The sequence below is a fragment of the Schistocerca cancellata genome, chromosome 2 (genome assembly GCF_023864275.1).
Source record: "Schistocerca cancellata isolate TAMUIC-IGC-003103 chromosome 2, iqSchCanc2.1, whole genome shotgun sequence".
Lineage (NCBI taxonomy): Eukaryota > Metazoa > Arthropoda > Insecta > Orthoptera > Acrididae > Schistocerca > Schistocerca cancellata.
In genome coordinates this window covers 654,108,213-654,123,937 of record NC_064627.1, presented here as the reverse complement: position 1 = coordinate 654,123,937, position 15,725 = coordinate 654,108,213, and the positions used below count along the sequence as shown (strand labels likewise).

At 48.2% G+C, this 15,725-nt stretch overlaps 1 protein-coding gene across 1 annotated transcript in view; it reads left to right on the top strand.

Moving 5' to 3' along the window:
- LOC126157321 (mediator of RNA polymerase II transcription subunit 1.1) overlaps nucleotides 1–15,725 on the top strand; it is a 1,177,938-nt gene that overhangs the window by 614,097 nt on the left and 548,116 nt on the right. Inside the window, exons 8-9 of the mRNA XM_049916368.1 lie at nucleotides 8,446–9,457; nucleotides 14,461–14,778. Coding sequence (XP_049772325.1) covers nucleotides 8,446–9,457; nucleotides 14,461–14,778 — 1,330 coding nt within the window. The remainder of the gene's footprint in view (nucleotides 1–8,445; nucleotides 9,458–14,460; nucleotides 14,779–15,725) is intronic.

Sequence of the window (15,725 nt, the reverse complement as noted above, 5' to 3'; positions counted from 1 at the left end):
ATTACGACGTATCCATTGTCTTGTGGTATGTGACTCATCGTCGTTGTACATGCCTTTCGCAATAAGAGTAGAGTAATTATAAAACACCTAAAAGAACATGTACTCAGTCAGTTGGCAGTATCTGGTTACTTTCATAACTGAGCTCACTATATTGTTAATATTGGCAGCCATTCTTTTACAGCAGCTCCTTCAATATGTTTATCATGTAGATAAACCAATGAAAAACCCAAACAAATCCGTCATTTTTATCGAACAACTCCTCCAGCTAGCTAATGGCTCAACGCTCTGTCCTGGGGCCTCTCTTTACCGAACAGGTTCACAGGCACTACTCCGCAACACTCGCCGATAAAAACATGAATGTTGCTAACCCTAATTCCACGAGCTAACCTGCAAACGCGCTCCGGGTTGTGACAGTCTTCGGTACTGTAACACGTCACTAGGTTGATCACGGTGGATCACCTCCTCCCTACCTGACAAATAAGTAATGAAAACTCCAGTTCTGCCCCAGCGAACACATGACTTGTACACCCCACGTGGCTTGCCGTCCGACTCCTCGATTTTGTGAACTCCCAAAACGCTGCACGAATTTACCTAAGTTTAGGCCTACCAGACAATTGGAAATAGGAGCAGAATATGGGTACTTTCATTGGGCATTCTTTCCTTCCGGTAACAGAACTCCTGCAAGGTGCTGCTTCGTGACTGGACTTTCACGATTTTGGGAACACCGGCCGGCCGTCATGGAGAAATTAAGCGCCCTTGAAACCGGCCTACTCTGCTACGACCTCCACCCATTTAGGACGATTATGGAAAGATCGGTGCATTATATTCTGGCTGAAAAAAACTCTTCGCCTTGCAGTCAGAAACTGGCTGAGACGACTATAATAGCGGACACGGCTAGCAACCATGGGTGGCCAGGAATGATTTGTTATGAAATGAAGATTTATTTTGTTTGTAACCAAACATGTTTCGCTGGTTCATTCAGACATCGTCAATGGTCTAAAGTACGAAGAAAATTATTTAGTTATAGATTTTTGCTAGGCGATCTGTAGTGCTACCTGGCAGCACGTTTAAATGAATGATTTATCACTTACTTACGAAAACGAAAGTAAGTGATAAATCACGGCTATACGTAAGTAACTAACGTAAATCCGTTGTCTGGAAACACTACAGATCACCTAATAAAATATGTGCAATACAAGGTGCGCCCGAAAAGATAGGGAATGGCCTCTGGAAACAAAGGAAACAAGAGTTACAAACAAAATAACTTTACTAACCTTCAAAGTAATCACCATTAGCTACAACACACAACAAAATCGATCATAAAGCTGATGGAAACTGTCGGCAAACGCTTCTTACGGAATCGCTCGAAGCGCCATAGTTAGGCAACGCTGGACATCCGGAGCTTCAGAGAATGTTCTTGGACAATAGTGCTTACGGTCTCGTTGCCTATCTTCAGTTCTTCTGTTCTAATACTCGAAGACAGCCGACGATCATCCGCAAACGTACATAGCACTCGTGTACTTACAAACTGGAGCGCAAAACGAAGCGACGAGTTAATAAGAATTAGGGAAATGGAGACGAAGATTCATGGGAACTTTAGTGTAAATATACGACATTTAAGCAGTGGGCAGAAAGCGTGTTTTTGTGTGGTGTAAACTCTTTAGAGGCGGAAAGGACACTGTCGAGGATGAGCCGTTTTCGGGACAGCGCGTACAATCACAGACAACATCCCGGTAGCGCGATGGTTTCTTGCTGCAAATGATAGGGGCCGTTTTAGAGGATTAGAGCGGATGGGTTGAAAATAAGCAAAGATAGTGAAAGTGCTATTGTTCAAGAATATATGAAGACATTGTGGATACCCAGCAATGTGTGATCACGGTGCTTCGAGCGATTCGACAAGAAGCATTTGCTTACAGTTTCCAAGAGCTTTGCAACCGATGTCAGAAGTGTGTTATAGCTAAGTCTGAAGACCATTACAGGAATTTTGTTTGTAATTCTTGTTCCCATTATCTTCTGAGACCCTTCACCGACCTTTTCAGACGCAAAATAATTTCCTTTACACACTATGCAGCCACATTGATGTGACAACCTACCAAAAGCGTGATTAACCGGCTTTAGTAGTGCGAATCGCTGCGACACCTGCAGAAACCAAGTCAGTGAGATGAAGGAAGTTACGTACAGGGATGTAGAGTCATGCCGAATCCAGCCTTAGGTTTGTCGGTTGAGCGTCCGTGGCACGAACAGCCCGATCGAGGTCGGATATAAATCACGAGAGTCTGGTGGCCGGGGGAATACGGTAAACTCATACTGGTACTCAAGGGCCGCGCACGTGCGTTGCGAACTGTGTGACACGTTGCATTGTCCTGCTGGTAAATGCCATCGTGCCGAGAGAAAACAAGCTACATATAGGGATGGACATGTTCATCAAGGATAGATGCATGTTTTTGTTGATCTACTGATGTGGGTTACCAACACAAGTACAAGGATAGCGTACCAATAGGGACAAGAAAGGAGGCATGAAGGGCGCCAACAGAAATAACAATCACCCATTTATTGCACCATTACACACCCACATCATGATATATGAGACATTATGACAAACAGTGTGCATAGTGAAGGCCGCACAATTTTATCAATGTAAAAAATTAAAATAATACTAGCACAAAATTAACTAAAGTGTCTTGAAGGAAATGTTTACGAGAAGAACACAACGGGGCCGCAAGGGAGGAGACAATACACTGCTTAACTCAGGTGCACCAAAACAAAGAAAGGACACCAGGCCGCGCCAACAACGGACACCTAAGGCACGCAACTACTCTCTCTGTTGCGGTTCCGTGCTCTCCACCCAAGTAATAGCTACCTGAAACATTTTAATACTTGGAACAGTACACCAGTGATCAGCAAATTTAAAAACAATAACATACAATAATTTAAGAAAATCATATATGAGTATGAGCTTAAGGTCTTTCGGTAATTAACAGATTACGAAACGTAAAGGGGCATGTGCCACTATTAAATCTTGCGTAAATACACTACTAAATTTTTCAGCACCTAAGTTGGAATTAACGCAACAATTAAATCATTTAAATGATAATGTTACTTTAAAATAATAATAATATTGTAACTCTTCAGGCTTTCCCGGCGATCTAATGACATCTTGGGTTGTCGGGTGTTCTGCCGGATATCAGCGTCGTACTTGCACGATATTTCGGTCACGTAGCTCGTGACCTTCATCAGGTGCGACCTGGGACTGCTCCTCGAGTGGACCTGGTCCAGTATTTATGCCTATGGCCTTCCTCCTCCACCAACGGCTGCAGGCGCTTCCTCTGTGGTCCGCGCCCATTCCCGGCGACCTGCTGGAGCGTTGCTGCTCCGTTTTCCGTCCGCTGCGGTTCTAGGTGTTCCCTCTGCGGTCCGCGCCCACCAAACCCGCTCCTGGGGGTTTCATCTGCGGTCTGGGGTACCAAGGGGTACCAGGGGGAACCCATTCCGACGGTTGTTTCAGGATCGTACATGCCATCACACATCTGCCCGATGGAGCACGAAATATGATTTATCTGGAAAGGCCATCTGTGGCCACTCGGTGAACGTACAGTTGCGGGATCGGCGTGCAAATTCCAGCCTTTGTCGCCAATGAACAGCAGTCACCACGAGTGCGTGAAGTAGGCACCTCCTGTTGTGTCCCATACGCAGCTACATTCGCTGAATGGTCCACGGGAAGACACTGTCGCTAGCCACTCGATTAATCTGGGCGGTCAGTTGCTCAGTAGCTGCACGTGTGTTCGCCCATACACACCTCCACAGCCGTCGTTCGTCCCCGGTATCTATGGCCTGTGGTGCACCACAGTTGTCTCGGCGCTGATTTTTGATAGTGTCATTTGGCCACGCACAGTATATTTTAACCACGGTGGCAGGCAAGCAGTTTACAGACTTAGCCCTTTGGGAAATGCTGGCCCGAAAGCCAATAATGATTCAATTTTGCACGTGAGATAAATCGCTCCATTTCCGCATTACCACAAAGACTGCACTGTTTTCCCGCTTCCATTTTTTTTTTCTTTATTGAGTTTCGATTCCCCCTAAAGGGGGCGGGCTGGCAGCAGCTTATTACGCCGCTCTTCAGCCTACAGAATTTGTTTTAAAAAGAGGAAGATAATAAAAAAATAATAACAGTTGGCGATGAAATCGGTGACTTAAAGGTAAAATGGCAGAAAATACTGGAGCTTAAAACATAAAAACACAGGGTGGATGATGCTAATAAAATACACAGGAAGCAGAAAAAATAAGAGACAGACAATTAAAAAACACGACGACAGTCTGGTTTCTGTTCGCAAGAGATATTAAATGCACACCCAGCGACAGCATGATTTCTGTTCGCAACACTGTGGAAAGACGCACAACACTGAACACTCACTTAAACACTGCACTAAAAAAAATGGCACAAATATGACATACCACACCCGAGAGCAGGTGGGGGGAAACTGGTCAGATGACGGGAAAAAGGGGGGGGGGGAAGGAGAGGAAAAGTGAAGGGGGAGGGGAGAAAGGAGCCAATTGAAGATGAGGATACGTAAGAGTGGGGGGGGGGGGTGCTGAGCAGACGTGCCTGGGAGTGGGGAAGGCAGAGGAGGGGAGTCTAAAAGGACGCAGGGGGGGGGGGAGAAAGGAGATAGGGAGAGGGTAGGTGGGGAGAAAACACAGGATGGGAGGGGGGAGGAAGAGGGAGCCCAGGGAAAGGACGGAGGAAAGGAGGGGGGGTGAGGATCAGAGTTGATAGGAAGGATAAATGGAGGGAGAGAGGGCATCATCTGGGAGGGGGAGTTGATGGAAGCTGCCTTGGGCAAGGAGATGTAGGGTGTAGAGATGGAGAGTGGGGGGGACACAACGGTGAAGACGTGGCAGGGGGCGGGGATCAGAGAGGAGAGGAGAGGAGCAACCAGGGGGTGAGGGGGTTCAAGACGGCGGGAGGTGTAGAGGATGCGGATATGTTCGAGGAATAGGAGCAGATGGGGGAAAGGAATAAGATCATATCCCGCTTCCTTTTTTTTTTTTTTTCTTTATTGAATTTCAATTCCCCCCGAAGGGGGCGGGCTGGCAGCAGCTTAGTATGCCGCTCTTCAGCCTACAGATTTTGTGACAAAGATCAGGAGAACAAATAATAATAAAAAACAGGCGATAAAATCGGAGACTTAGAGAGTAACAAGGCGAAAAGAAATCGTGGAACTTAAAACAAACAACAGAGGGATGAAGATGCTAATAAAAATACACACGAAGCAGACAGGGAAAACAATAGACAATTAAAAAACACGGCGACAGTCTGGATTCTGTTCGCAAAAGACATAAAATTCACACCTAGCGACAGCATGGTGTCTGTTCGCAACACGAGAAAGACAAACAACACTGAATAGTCACTGGAACACGGCACTAAAAAGTTGGCAGATGTGACACCACAGTCGAGAGCAGGTGGGGGGAAACTGGACAGAAGATGGGAAAACAAAAAAGGGGGAAAGGAGAGTAAAAGCGAAGGGGGGGAACCGGGAGGATGAGAACCCATAAAAGGGGTAGGGGGCAGACGTGACAGGGAGTGGGGTAGGCAGAGGAGGGGAATACACAAGGTCTGGGGGGGAGAAGGGAGGTAGGGAGAGGTTTAGTGGGGAGAAAACAGGACGGAAGGGGGGGGGGGAGAGGGAGCCCATGGAAAGGACAGAGGAAAGGAGGGGGAGGGAGGATCAGAGTTGATAGGAAGGATAAATGGAGGGAGAGAGGGCATCATCCGGGAGGGGGAGTTGACGGAAGCCACCTTGGGAAAGGAGATGGTGGGTGTAGAGATGGAGGGTAGGGGGGACACAACGGTGAAGACGTGGCAGGGGGCGGGGATGGGAGAGGAGAGGAGCAACCAGGGGGTGAGGGGGTTCAAGACGGCGGGAGGTGTAGAGGATGCGGATATGTTCGAGGAATAGGAGCAGATGGGGGAAAGGAATGAGATCATAGAGGATCCGCGTGGGGGACGGGAGGCGGATACGGAAGGCGAGGCGGAGTGCATGACGCTCAAGGATCTGGAGGGACTGATAGAATTTGGGGGGGAGGGGGGCAGATATCCAGGCAGGACTGGCATAACAGAGAATGGGACGGATTAAGGATTTGTAGGTGTGGAGGATGGTAGAGGGGCCCGCATCCACACGACACGCTGGATATATACTTCACTCCCAGTGCCTCCTGGTGAGTGGTTATTGCAAGTTGAGTGAAACATAGGCGGTAGTCACTTTAATGTTATTGGACTGTGAAGTATACAGGGTGCTCCATTGATAGTGACTGGGCCAAATATCTCACGAAATAAGCATCAAACTAAAAACATAGAAAGAACGAAACTCGTCTAGCTTGAAGGGGAAACCAGATGGGCTACGGTTGGCCCGCTAGATGGCGCTGCCATAGGTCAAACGGATATGAACTGCGTCTTTTTAAATAGGAACCCTTATTTTTTATTACACATTCGTGTAGACGTAAAGAAATATGAATGTTTTAGTTGGACCACTTTTTTCGCTTTGTGATAGATGGCGCTGTAATAGTCACAAACATAAGGCTCACAATTTTAGACGAACAGTTGGTAACATGTAGGTTTTCGAAATAAAATACAGAACGAAGGTATCACGTAACATTCTGCCAGTGCGGACGGTATTTGCTTTGTGATACATTACCTGTGTTAAAATGGACCGATTACCAATTGCGGAAAAGGTCGATATCGTGTTGATGTATTGCTATTGTGTTCAAAATGCCCAACCGGTGTGTACTACGTATGCTACTCGGTACCCTGGACGACATCATCCAAGTGTCCGGACTCTTCGCTGGATACTTAACGTTATTTAAGGAAACAGGAAGTGTTCAGCCACATGTGAAACGTCAACCACGACCTGCAACAAATGATGATGCCCAAGTAGGTGTTTAGCTGCTGTCGCGGCTAATCCACACATCAGTAGCAGACAAATTGGGCGAGAATCGGGAATCTCAAAAATGTCGGAGTTGAGATTGCTACATCAACATCGATCGCACCCGTACCATATTTCTGTGCGCCAGGAACAGCATGGCGACGACATTGAACGTCGTGTCACTGGGCACAAGATAAATTACGGGACGATGACAGATTTTTTGCACGAGTCCTATTTAGCGACGAAGCGTCATTCAGCTACAGCGGTAATGTAAACCGGCATACTATGCACTACTGGGCAACGGAAAATCGATGATGGCTGCGACAAGTGGAACATCAGCGACCTTGGCGGGTTAATGTATGGTGGGGCATTATGGGAGGAATGATAATTGGCCCCCATTTTATCGATGGCAATCTAAATGGTGGGTTACATAGAGTAGCAATCAGTCGTAGAATTAAGTTGCTTTAATATGACATTTATAGTCACAACGCGGAATCAGATTTCGACCTGTGTCAAGTCATTATCAATGCAATGCGGAATTGTAGCAGTTTTTCGTGCTCAAGTGAATGCTTACACGAGCACGAACGACTGCTACAATTCTGCACTGCATTGATAATGACCTGACACAGGTCGAAATCTGATCTGCGTTGTGACTATAAATGTCATATTAAAGCAACTTAATTCTACGACTGATTGCTGCTCTATCTAACCCAATATAACCACAGTCATTGCGTGCACCTACCCCATGGAAGGCAACCTGATGAATCTAAATGGTGCAATGTATGCTGATTTCCTACGTAATGTTCTACCGATGTTACTACAAGATGTTTCACTGCATGACAGAATGACAATGTACATCCAACATTATGGATGTCCGGCACATAGCTCGCGTGCGGTTGAAGCAGTATTGAATAGCATATTTCATGACAGGTGGATTGGTCGTCGAAGCACCATACCATGGCCCGCACGTTTACCGGATCTGACGTCCGCGGATTTCTTTCTGTGGGGAAAGTTGAAGGATATTTGCTGTCGTGAAACACCGACAACGCCTGACAACATGCGTCAGCGCATTGTCAATGCTTGTGCGAACATTACGGAAGGCGAACTACTCGCTGTTGAGAGGAATGTCGTTACACGTATTGCCAAATGCATTGAGGTTGACGGACATCATATTGAGCATTTATTGCATTAATGTGGTATTTACAGGTAATGACGCTGTAACGAAGCGTTTACGTACTACACGAATATGTAATAACAGTGGGGGTTCCTATTTAAAAAAAAAAAAAAAAACGCAGTTGATATTCGTTTGACCTATGGCAGCGCCATCTATCGGGCCATTCCCCCTTCAAGCTAGACGAGTTTCGTTCTTTGAAGTTTTTTCGTTTCACGCTTATTTCGTGAGATATTTGGTCTGATCACGATCAATGGACCACCCTGTAGACCTCGAAACCTGTTTTGTTAGAAATGAAAGACACTATGGTGTCGGAGAGACTGGTGGTATACGTGTGTGTGTGTCGCGTCGCAGGCTGGACGAGCCGCCGCCCGACTTCCCGCCGCCGGCGCCGCCCGCGCTGGTGCGCGTCGTGTCGCTGCCCAGCCTGCCCGTGGAGCCGCCGCCGCTCGAGCGGTCGCGCTCCGACGGACACCGCCTGTCCCGCCTGCACGAGCTCGCCGTCACGCTCGAGGAGGACGACGACGACGACGCGGACGTCGCCGCCGCCGCCGGCGCCACTGTCCTCAACGGGCGCCGCTCGCCGCATCCGGAGGCCGCAGCTGCAGCAGCCTCAGCGGAGCCCGAAGGCGAGCTGGCGTCCCCGAGCGGCAGCCGCGACGGCTACTGGCGGCGCGACGACGCGGAGTGCTCCAGCGTGGACGAGGCGGAGGGTGCGACCGGTGGCGGCGGCGGCGGTGGCGGAGGCGGCTGTTACTTCCTGCGGGGCCGCGGGCACGGCGACGCGCCCTCCGGCGGGCAGGCAGTGTCCGACGTAGAGAACAAGCGCCGCCTCAGCCAGTGCGAGGAGGCCATCCGCTGCATCATAGAGGGAGACCGCCGCCCGGATTCCGATGCCGAGCTGCTCTTCCCGCTGGCCAACGGCAAGGACGAGAGCCTCGACTTCTCTGACGCGGACGACCGGCGAGCGACCAGCCAGAGCGAGGAACTCAGCTCGTGCAACAGCCTCGACGTGCCGGCCAGCTCCAGCCGCGAGGACATGCTGGCCGACTCCAGCCTGGACGAGGAGGCACTCACGGGCAGGGAGGTGGGATCGCGAAGTGCGCTGCGCGCCAGACGGGGCGCCGATGTGGATCGCGTCAGGGTGCGCGACGGGGACCCCGGCTACCGGCGATTCGCCCTCGACGGGGAGCACTCGCCGCACGACGGCCTGGACGACGGGCTGCCCGAGGCGTCCAGCGCCGACCACGACGCCGACGTCAGCAGCCTCAACAGCACCGACATCAACGGAAAGCTCAGCCAGGAGGACAGCCTCGAGGTGACCCCCAGCCCCAGCCACGACGAGGGCGTCAACTGCTGCAGCACGGTAAGCACTGCCGCTCATTTCTGCCTACCCACGCTCAGTTTGGCTCATTCTGCAATATGTTATTTATTTGACCCGATCAGTTAGGAACTTCAGGACTTCTACCAGGTGTTCAGAAGTTCCCATTACGAACTTCCTGTAATTGTACAGGCAAGTATGTAAGTAATATTTTAAGCTGGATCCCATGTCCAGAAACGTACCATTTCTGCGCTCCAGCTGAAAGGGTCCTATGGTTCAAATGGTTCTGAGCACTATGCGACTTAACTTCTGAGGTCATCAGTCGCCTAGAACTTAGAACTAATTAAACCTAACTAACCTAAGGACGTCACACACATCCATGCCCGAGGCACGATTCGAACCTGCGACCGGAGCGGTCGCTCGGCTCCGGACTGTAGCACCTAGAATCGCACAGCTACTCTGCCCGTCGGGTCCTATGGTCCCCTTTCATTATCATTTTTGCCGAGCAGTCTAAGGCGCTGCAGTCATGGACTGTGCGGTTGGTCCCAGCGGAGATTCGAGTCCTCCCTCGGTCATGGACTGTGTGTGTTTGTCCTTAGGATAATTTAGGTTAAGTAGTGTGTAAGCTTAGGGACTGATGACCTTGCAGGTAAGTCCCATAAGATTTCACACACATTTTTGAACATTATCATTTTAATTCCTTTCCAGTGCTACAGAACTCTCTGGCATATGCGTGTGTTTCATTTTGCTATACAGTGGTTTAGTCTGCTGCAGAGAATCAGCGGTAGTCGTACAGAATGGCCAACCCTTGTAGTTTTCAGATAGGCAAAGAGGTTTGCTCCCCTTGTGTGAAAGTTACCGGTGTTAGGTTGATGGCGGAAGCCTCATCTCTGGGTTTTCCTGGCCACGGGGTCACGTGGGAGACTTTGGAGTGTGTAAAAGGGTCAGTCTGCTTCCAGCTCCCCGAGGGTCTGCAGCCGAGGTCTCTTCGAAGAAGGGTGAGTTCACTTAACCGCGTGGCGCGTTGTCTCATAGCAAGAGGGGAGCTTTTAGCTTTTGGTCTTTTGTTTCATCTTATAAAGATTGTTTTGCTGGGTCGCGGCAATGAATGCAAGGCTTTTGCAGACTTTCAGTTCGATTCCTAATGCAGACTTGACTTTGATCCGTAAGAAGAACGTAGCACAGAGGTGTTGGATATGTTGAAGCGCCCCCGGTTCAGTGTGAATGTTTGTGTGCCTACAACTGCGTGTCTGTGCATTCTAGTCTTTTCCGAATCTTGGTAATTTTTGCTTCTTTGTGAATTTTCTTTGTCTCATTACTTTATGTCCGGTGGAAACCATCCACATGGGTTAATATTAGAGTTTGTTGGCCTTCTGCCATTATCATTTGTCTATTCAAATGTGTCCTCCAAAAATGTTCATTGCTCGCGACTGCGTGGTTTGATGTTACTAAAATTTGGCCACGTTACATAGAAATTGTCCTCCGCGAACCACGTGGGCACACGAGTCTGTTGTGATACATATTACCAGGCAACAGCATTCTAGAGATGCATTATATCAATGTTTTAAGGAATAAATAATTGTCCCTCCAATCTTATACAGTGTACCGACGTTACGTCTCCGTTACCTACGCCATTTACCGTGTAGTTTTCCTTGTTAGCCAATCCATAGCGTTTCCATGTGCACAGGTCCAATAATTAGTGTCCTTTTCTTTATTTGAAACAGTTCCTCTGGAGTAGATCTTCTTTTCAAGAATGTTGCTGCAAGCTGCACTTATGCACAGTGTTCACGCACTCTTTACTTTATTCAATATTTTATTCACGGGAACAATGCCTGAATCATATTAACAATTACATCCCATTCTTTATCAGTGACTTTACAATGACTGTTCTTTTGTAAGTTTTTCGTATGAATAAATTAAATAATTTTCCTACTCAACGCAACCTCTTATTTGTCGTGTGGCTAGAGTTGGTGGCGACCCAATCTTTTACGCTGATTTCGGTATCAGATAGCATTTTCTTATTCAAAGTGCACGTGGCTCATTTAGCCATCAGGATACATTCCAAGTGCGCTTCATGCTTCTTACACATAGCGACCTTTTATTCACGCTACTTACACAACCACTTGAAAACATGTTAGTAATGCGACTACATGACAAGTAACTGATTAAGTGTGACCCAGTATATTACTTGTTTTACAATTTCACTCATTAATAGCTAAAGAAACTGCTCGTGTACTTGTTGACAGCTTCTCTTCAACGTGATGCAGTACGGCCTCTTTCAGTTTGGGTAACCAGTGTCTCCTTTAAGCACCACAGTCACGCCCTCTGATGGTGAAAGTATCCTTTCTCGAAGCCGTTGCGTAGTTGTGGCGAAATGGGTTTGTGATGTAGCCGAACGTTGTGGAGAACGATCGTGATGAAGGCGACGAGCAGACATTACTGTGAGCTTGGCCATTCAGAGGGATAATGTCGTTATATTCTGTACTCAACCACGTTGTTCTAGCACTCACACACACGTGAATGAAGCTTTAAGCAGGTCAGAGAGTTACGATAGACGTTAAATGACATCTGATCCGACCTATCGATCCCCCAACGTAACTACCCTATCTAGCAAACATATTTACAAACGGCTGTAGCACAGAAACGATACGTTTCTGGAGATTGGTTTCTGTTCAAAATATTATGTACTCACTCCCCTCCACAGTTCCTAAAGGTTTATGACGGGAAATTCGAACATCGTGTACAGTTTCAGTTGAATGACTGCCGTCAGGTTTATAAAAGAATCCGCAGCATTATATTTCGCCTAGAATGATGTGCGAATACTTTTCTGAACCTGATGATGGTCAGACGACTGAAACTGGTTGTAAAGATACAGCATTATACCAGCAGCTCAGGGCGGTAATACGACATTTTTCAGGACTTTTCTTACATCGGGCCCCCTTTATGCATACACACACACTGCCGTTGACATGATAGTTACATAAGAAATGACGATAATTTTATATGATAAATAGTAATAAATAGTATTAATACACTCCCTGCCAAAGAAGTAAGCACACAGAATGCATGGTCACATATTCATACAACTTGGTACACACCTGTGTAAATGAATAGAGTTCAAATTCTCTGCGATAGGTATAACGGCCTCTCGACTTCTTTAGTGTTATTACCAAGACTAATGGGTTACGCAAGTGGTTTGAACAGTGACACATGTTAAGTGATCACTGCAAAGGCCACGGAAATGCCGCGTACGCTTGACAGACAGCGTTGTCAGCTCCTGACAGAGCTTGAAAGGGGCTTCATTTTGAGTTCCCGTTTGGGCGGCTTGTCGTATCTTACAGTACCCACATTTGTGACGCATTCAGCATTTGGGTGTGACAGTTGCAACCTCCTCACAGATAAATTCTATAATAACCTCCCAACAGTAAAAAATGTAAGTATATAATTCACATTCATCGTAACCTCCCAATAAATGAATTCCGTAACCTACCAATAATACAGTGTGACTAACCTCTCAAATAAATTGCGACTCACTTATTACCTTTCAATAATTGACTGTGAATTTAAACTGGTAAATTTTGGACTTCAGCAGTGCTGCGTCATGGTCCTGAAAATTCATTCTGAATAAATTGAAAAATCTTACCTCAATAAGGTCGCCGGATAACGCGTATATATCTGCTCCTATAATAAATTTTTCTGGCGCAGCTCAGTGCAGTGCTGGCCGATAGATTTGTCATGTATAAAAAGAAACAACTGATTTTTCTTTACAATAATCAGGATGACCATGGATTGGAGAAATTAGTAAAAATGTTTAAATTGAGTTGAATGATTGTCAAAGGTTAATTTTTATAAGAAAGATTATTATTAAGAGATTTCTTTTTAAAAACATTTACATGGGACTTGATATTACAATAGTACATATGCGCGGGGCTGCTTTTACCTTATACTACAACGCTGAGGCACCGCCATCGCTCCGCACGACCGGCCCAACCAACTCCACACACACGACTGCTCGCTAGCAACTACTACTCGTACTGCTACACAGTTCGTACTGCAGTGAACACTGCTCTCTGGTCTGAGATTCTCTTATAGCTTACATATCGCAGGCAGCGTGTGAGCAATACATCGAAATTACATCTGCTCGAGCGCGATAGCAACAAATTCTTTAATCATGGACCTCTTACACAGTGACACGACGTTATACTGTATGGGAACGTGAGAACAGACACACTCGTCGTGAAGGTTCCGGTCGACCACGTCTGAGCACCACAAGAGAGAATCGCCGTATTCTTCACCAAGAACGTCGTAGCCCCTTCACATCTGGGAAGAAGAAATGGGCTTCCTGCAACATTCTGCGTCATTCTACTCCACTGGTCAGAGACTAGCAGCCGCCGCCAGAAGTAATTACCATCCATGCGTAGGCTGCCGTCAACACCTGAACACAAACGGCTGCGTATGGAGTGTTGATGTGGCCAGGAAGCATGGACTGCCGATGCATTCGTCGCATTGTGTTCAGATATGAGTCGCCGTTCTGCACTACCTCGGCAAGTTTGACTGCCACCAGGGGAAAGGTTCCATTCTTCCAACGTTTTGCACAGCGCTGTTGCTAGAGGTGTGGGAGCCATTAGATATTAGCAGTTCTTTCAAAGTATGGTCCGAGTTTGGTGGAAAATGGAAATGAGCGTTTGGCGTCATTGGCCGGGAGGCCCCTTACGGGGCAGGTCCGGCCGCCTTGGTGCAGGTCTTATTACACTCGCCGCCACATTGGGTGACCTGCGCGCCGGCTGGAGATGAAATGATGATCAAGACAACACAACACCCAGTCCCTGAGCGGAGAAAATTGCCGACCCAGCTGGGCCCGTAGGACGGCAATCCGTCACGCTGACCACTCAGCTACCGAGACGGACCACCAAGTTTGATCAGGCTGTTATATTTGGAAATAACACATCATGCGGAAGTTACTTTCTTTCTTATGTTTTGCACACCATTGTATATGACTTCTGAGTCGAGTGTCAACCTGAGACGAGCCTCGTGCCGTGCTTCTGCAGCAGGGCAGCTCAGCGGACGAGGCGGCGGCGGGCCGCGGCGGCGGCGGCGGCGGCGACGATATGAGCGAGGAGGAGGCGCGGCTGATCCGGCAGCTGCGGCGCGAGCACCTGCAGCTGCAGCACCCGGTGGACGTGCCCCGGCCGCGCCGCGACTACCCCACCGAGCCGCCCCAGCAGCAGCAGCACGCCGTGCGCCTCGAGGTGCGGCCGCCACCGCCCCCGCGCAGCGCCACTGCCCCCGCAGTCACCTCCGCAGCCGCCTCCGGCTCCCGCCAGGAAGACTACCGCGCTCCCGTCGCGTCTCAGCACGCCGAACAGGTAACGGCCCTAACCGATACAACATTATTCGTAAGCCCCTTCGGTATTCAGAAGACCACTGCGCGAAAACTACACTACTGGCCATTAAAATTGTTACACCACGAAGATGCCGTGCTACAGACGCGAAATTTAACCGATAGGACGAAGATGCTGTGGTATGCAAATGATTAGCTTTACAGAACATTCACACAAGGTTGGCGCCGGTTGCGACACCTACAAGGTGCTGACATGAGGAAAGTTTCCAACCGATTTCTCATACAAAAACAGCAGTTGACAGGCGTTGCCTGGTGAAACGTTGTTGTGATGCCTCGTGTAAAGAGGAGAAATGCGTACCATCACGTTTCCGACTTTGATAAAGGTCGGATTACAGCCTATCGCGATTGTGGTTTATCGTATCGCGACATTGCTGCATTTTTTTGGCGTGAATCCAGGTTCTTTTTTATAGCGTCATGATGGTCGCATCCGTGTTTGGCGACATCGCGCTGAACGCACATTGGAAGCGTGTATTCGTCACCACCAAACTGGCATATCACCCTGTGTGATGGTATGGGGTACTATTGGTTATACGTCTCGGTCACCTCTTGTTCGGATTGACGGCACTTTGAACAGTGGACGTTACATTTCAAATGTGTTACGACGCGCGGCTCTATCCTTCATTCGATCCCTGCGAAATCCTACATTTCAGCGGGATAATGCACGACCGCACGTTGCAGGTCCTGTACGGGCCTTTCTGGATACTGAAAATGCTCGACTGCTGCCCTGGCCAGCACATTTTCCGGATCTCTCACCAATTGGAAACGTCTGGTCAATGGCGGCCGAGCAACTGGCTCGTCTCAATACGCCAGTCACTGCTCTTGATGAACTGTGGTATCGTGTTGGAGCTGCATGGGCAGCTGTACCTGCACACGCCTTCAAAGCTCTGTTTGACTCAATGCCCAGCCGTATCA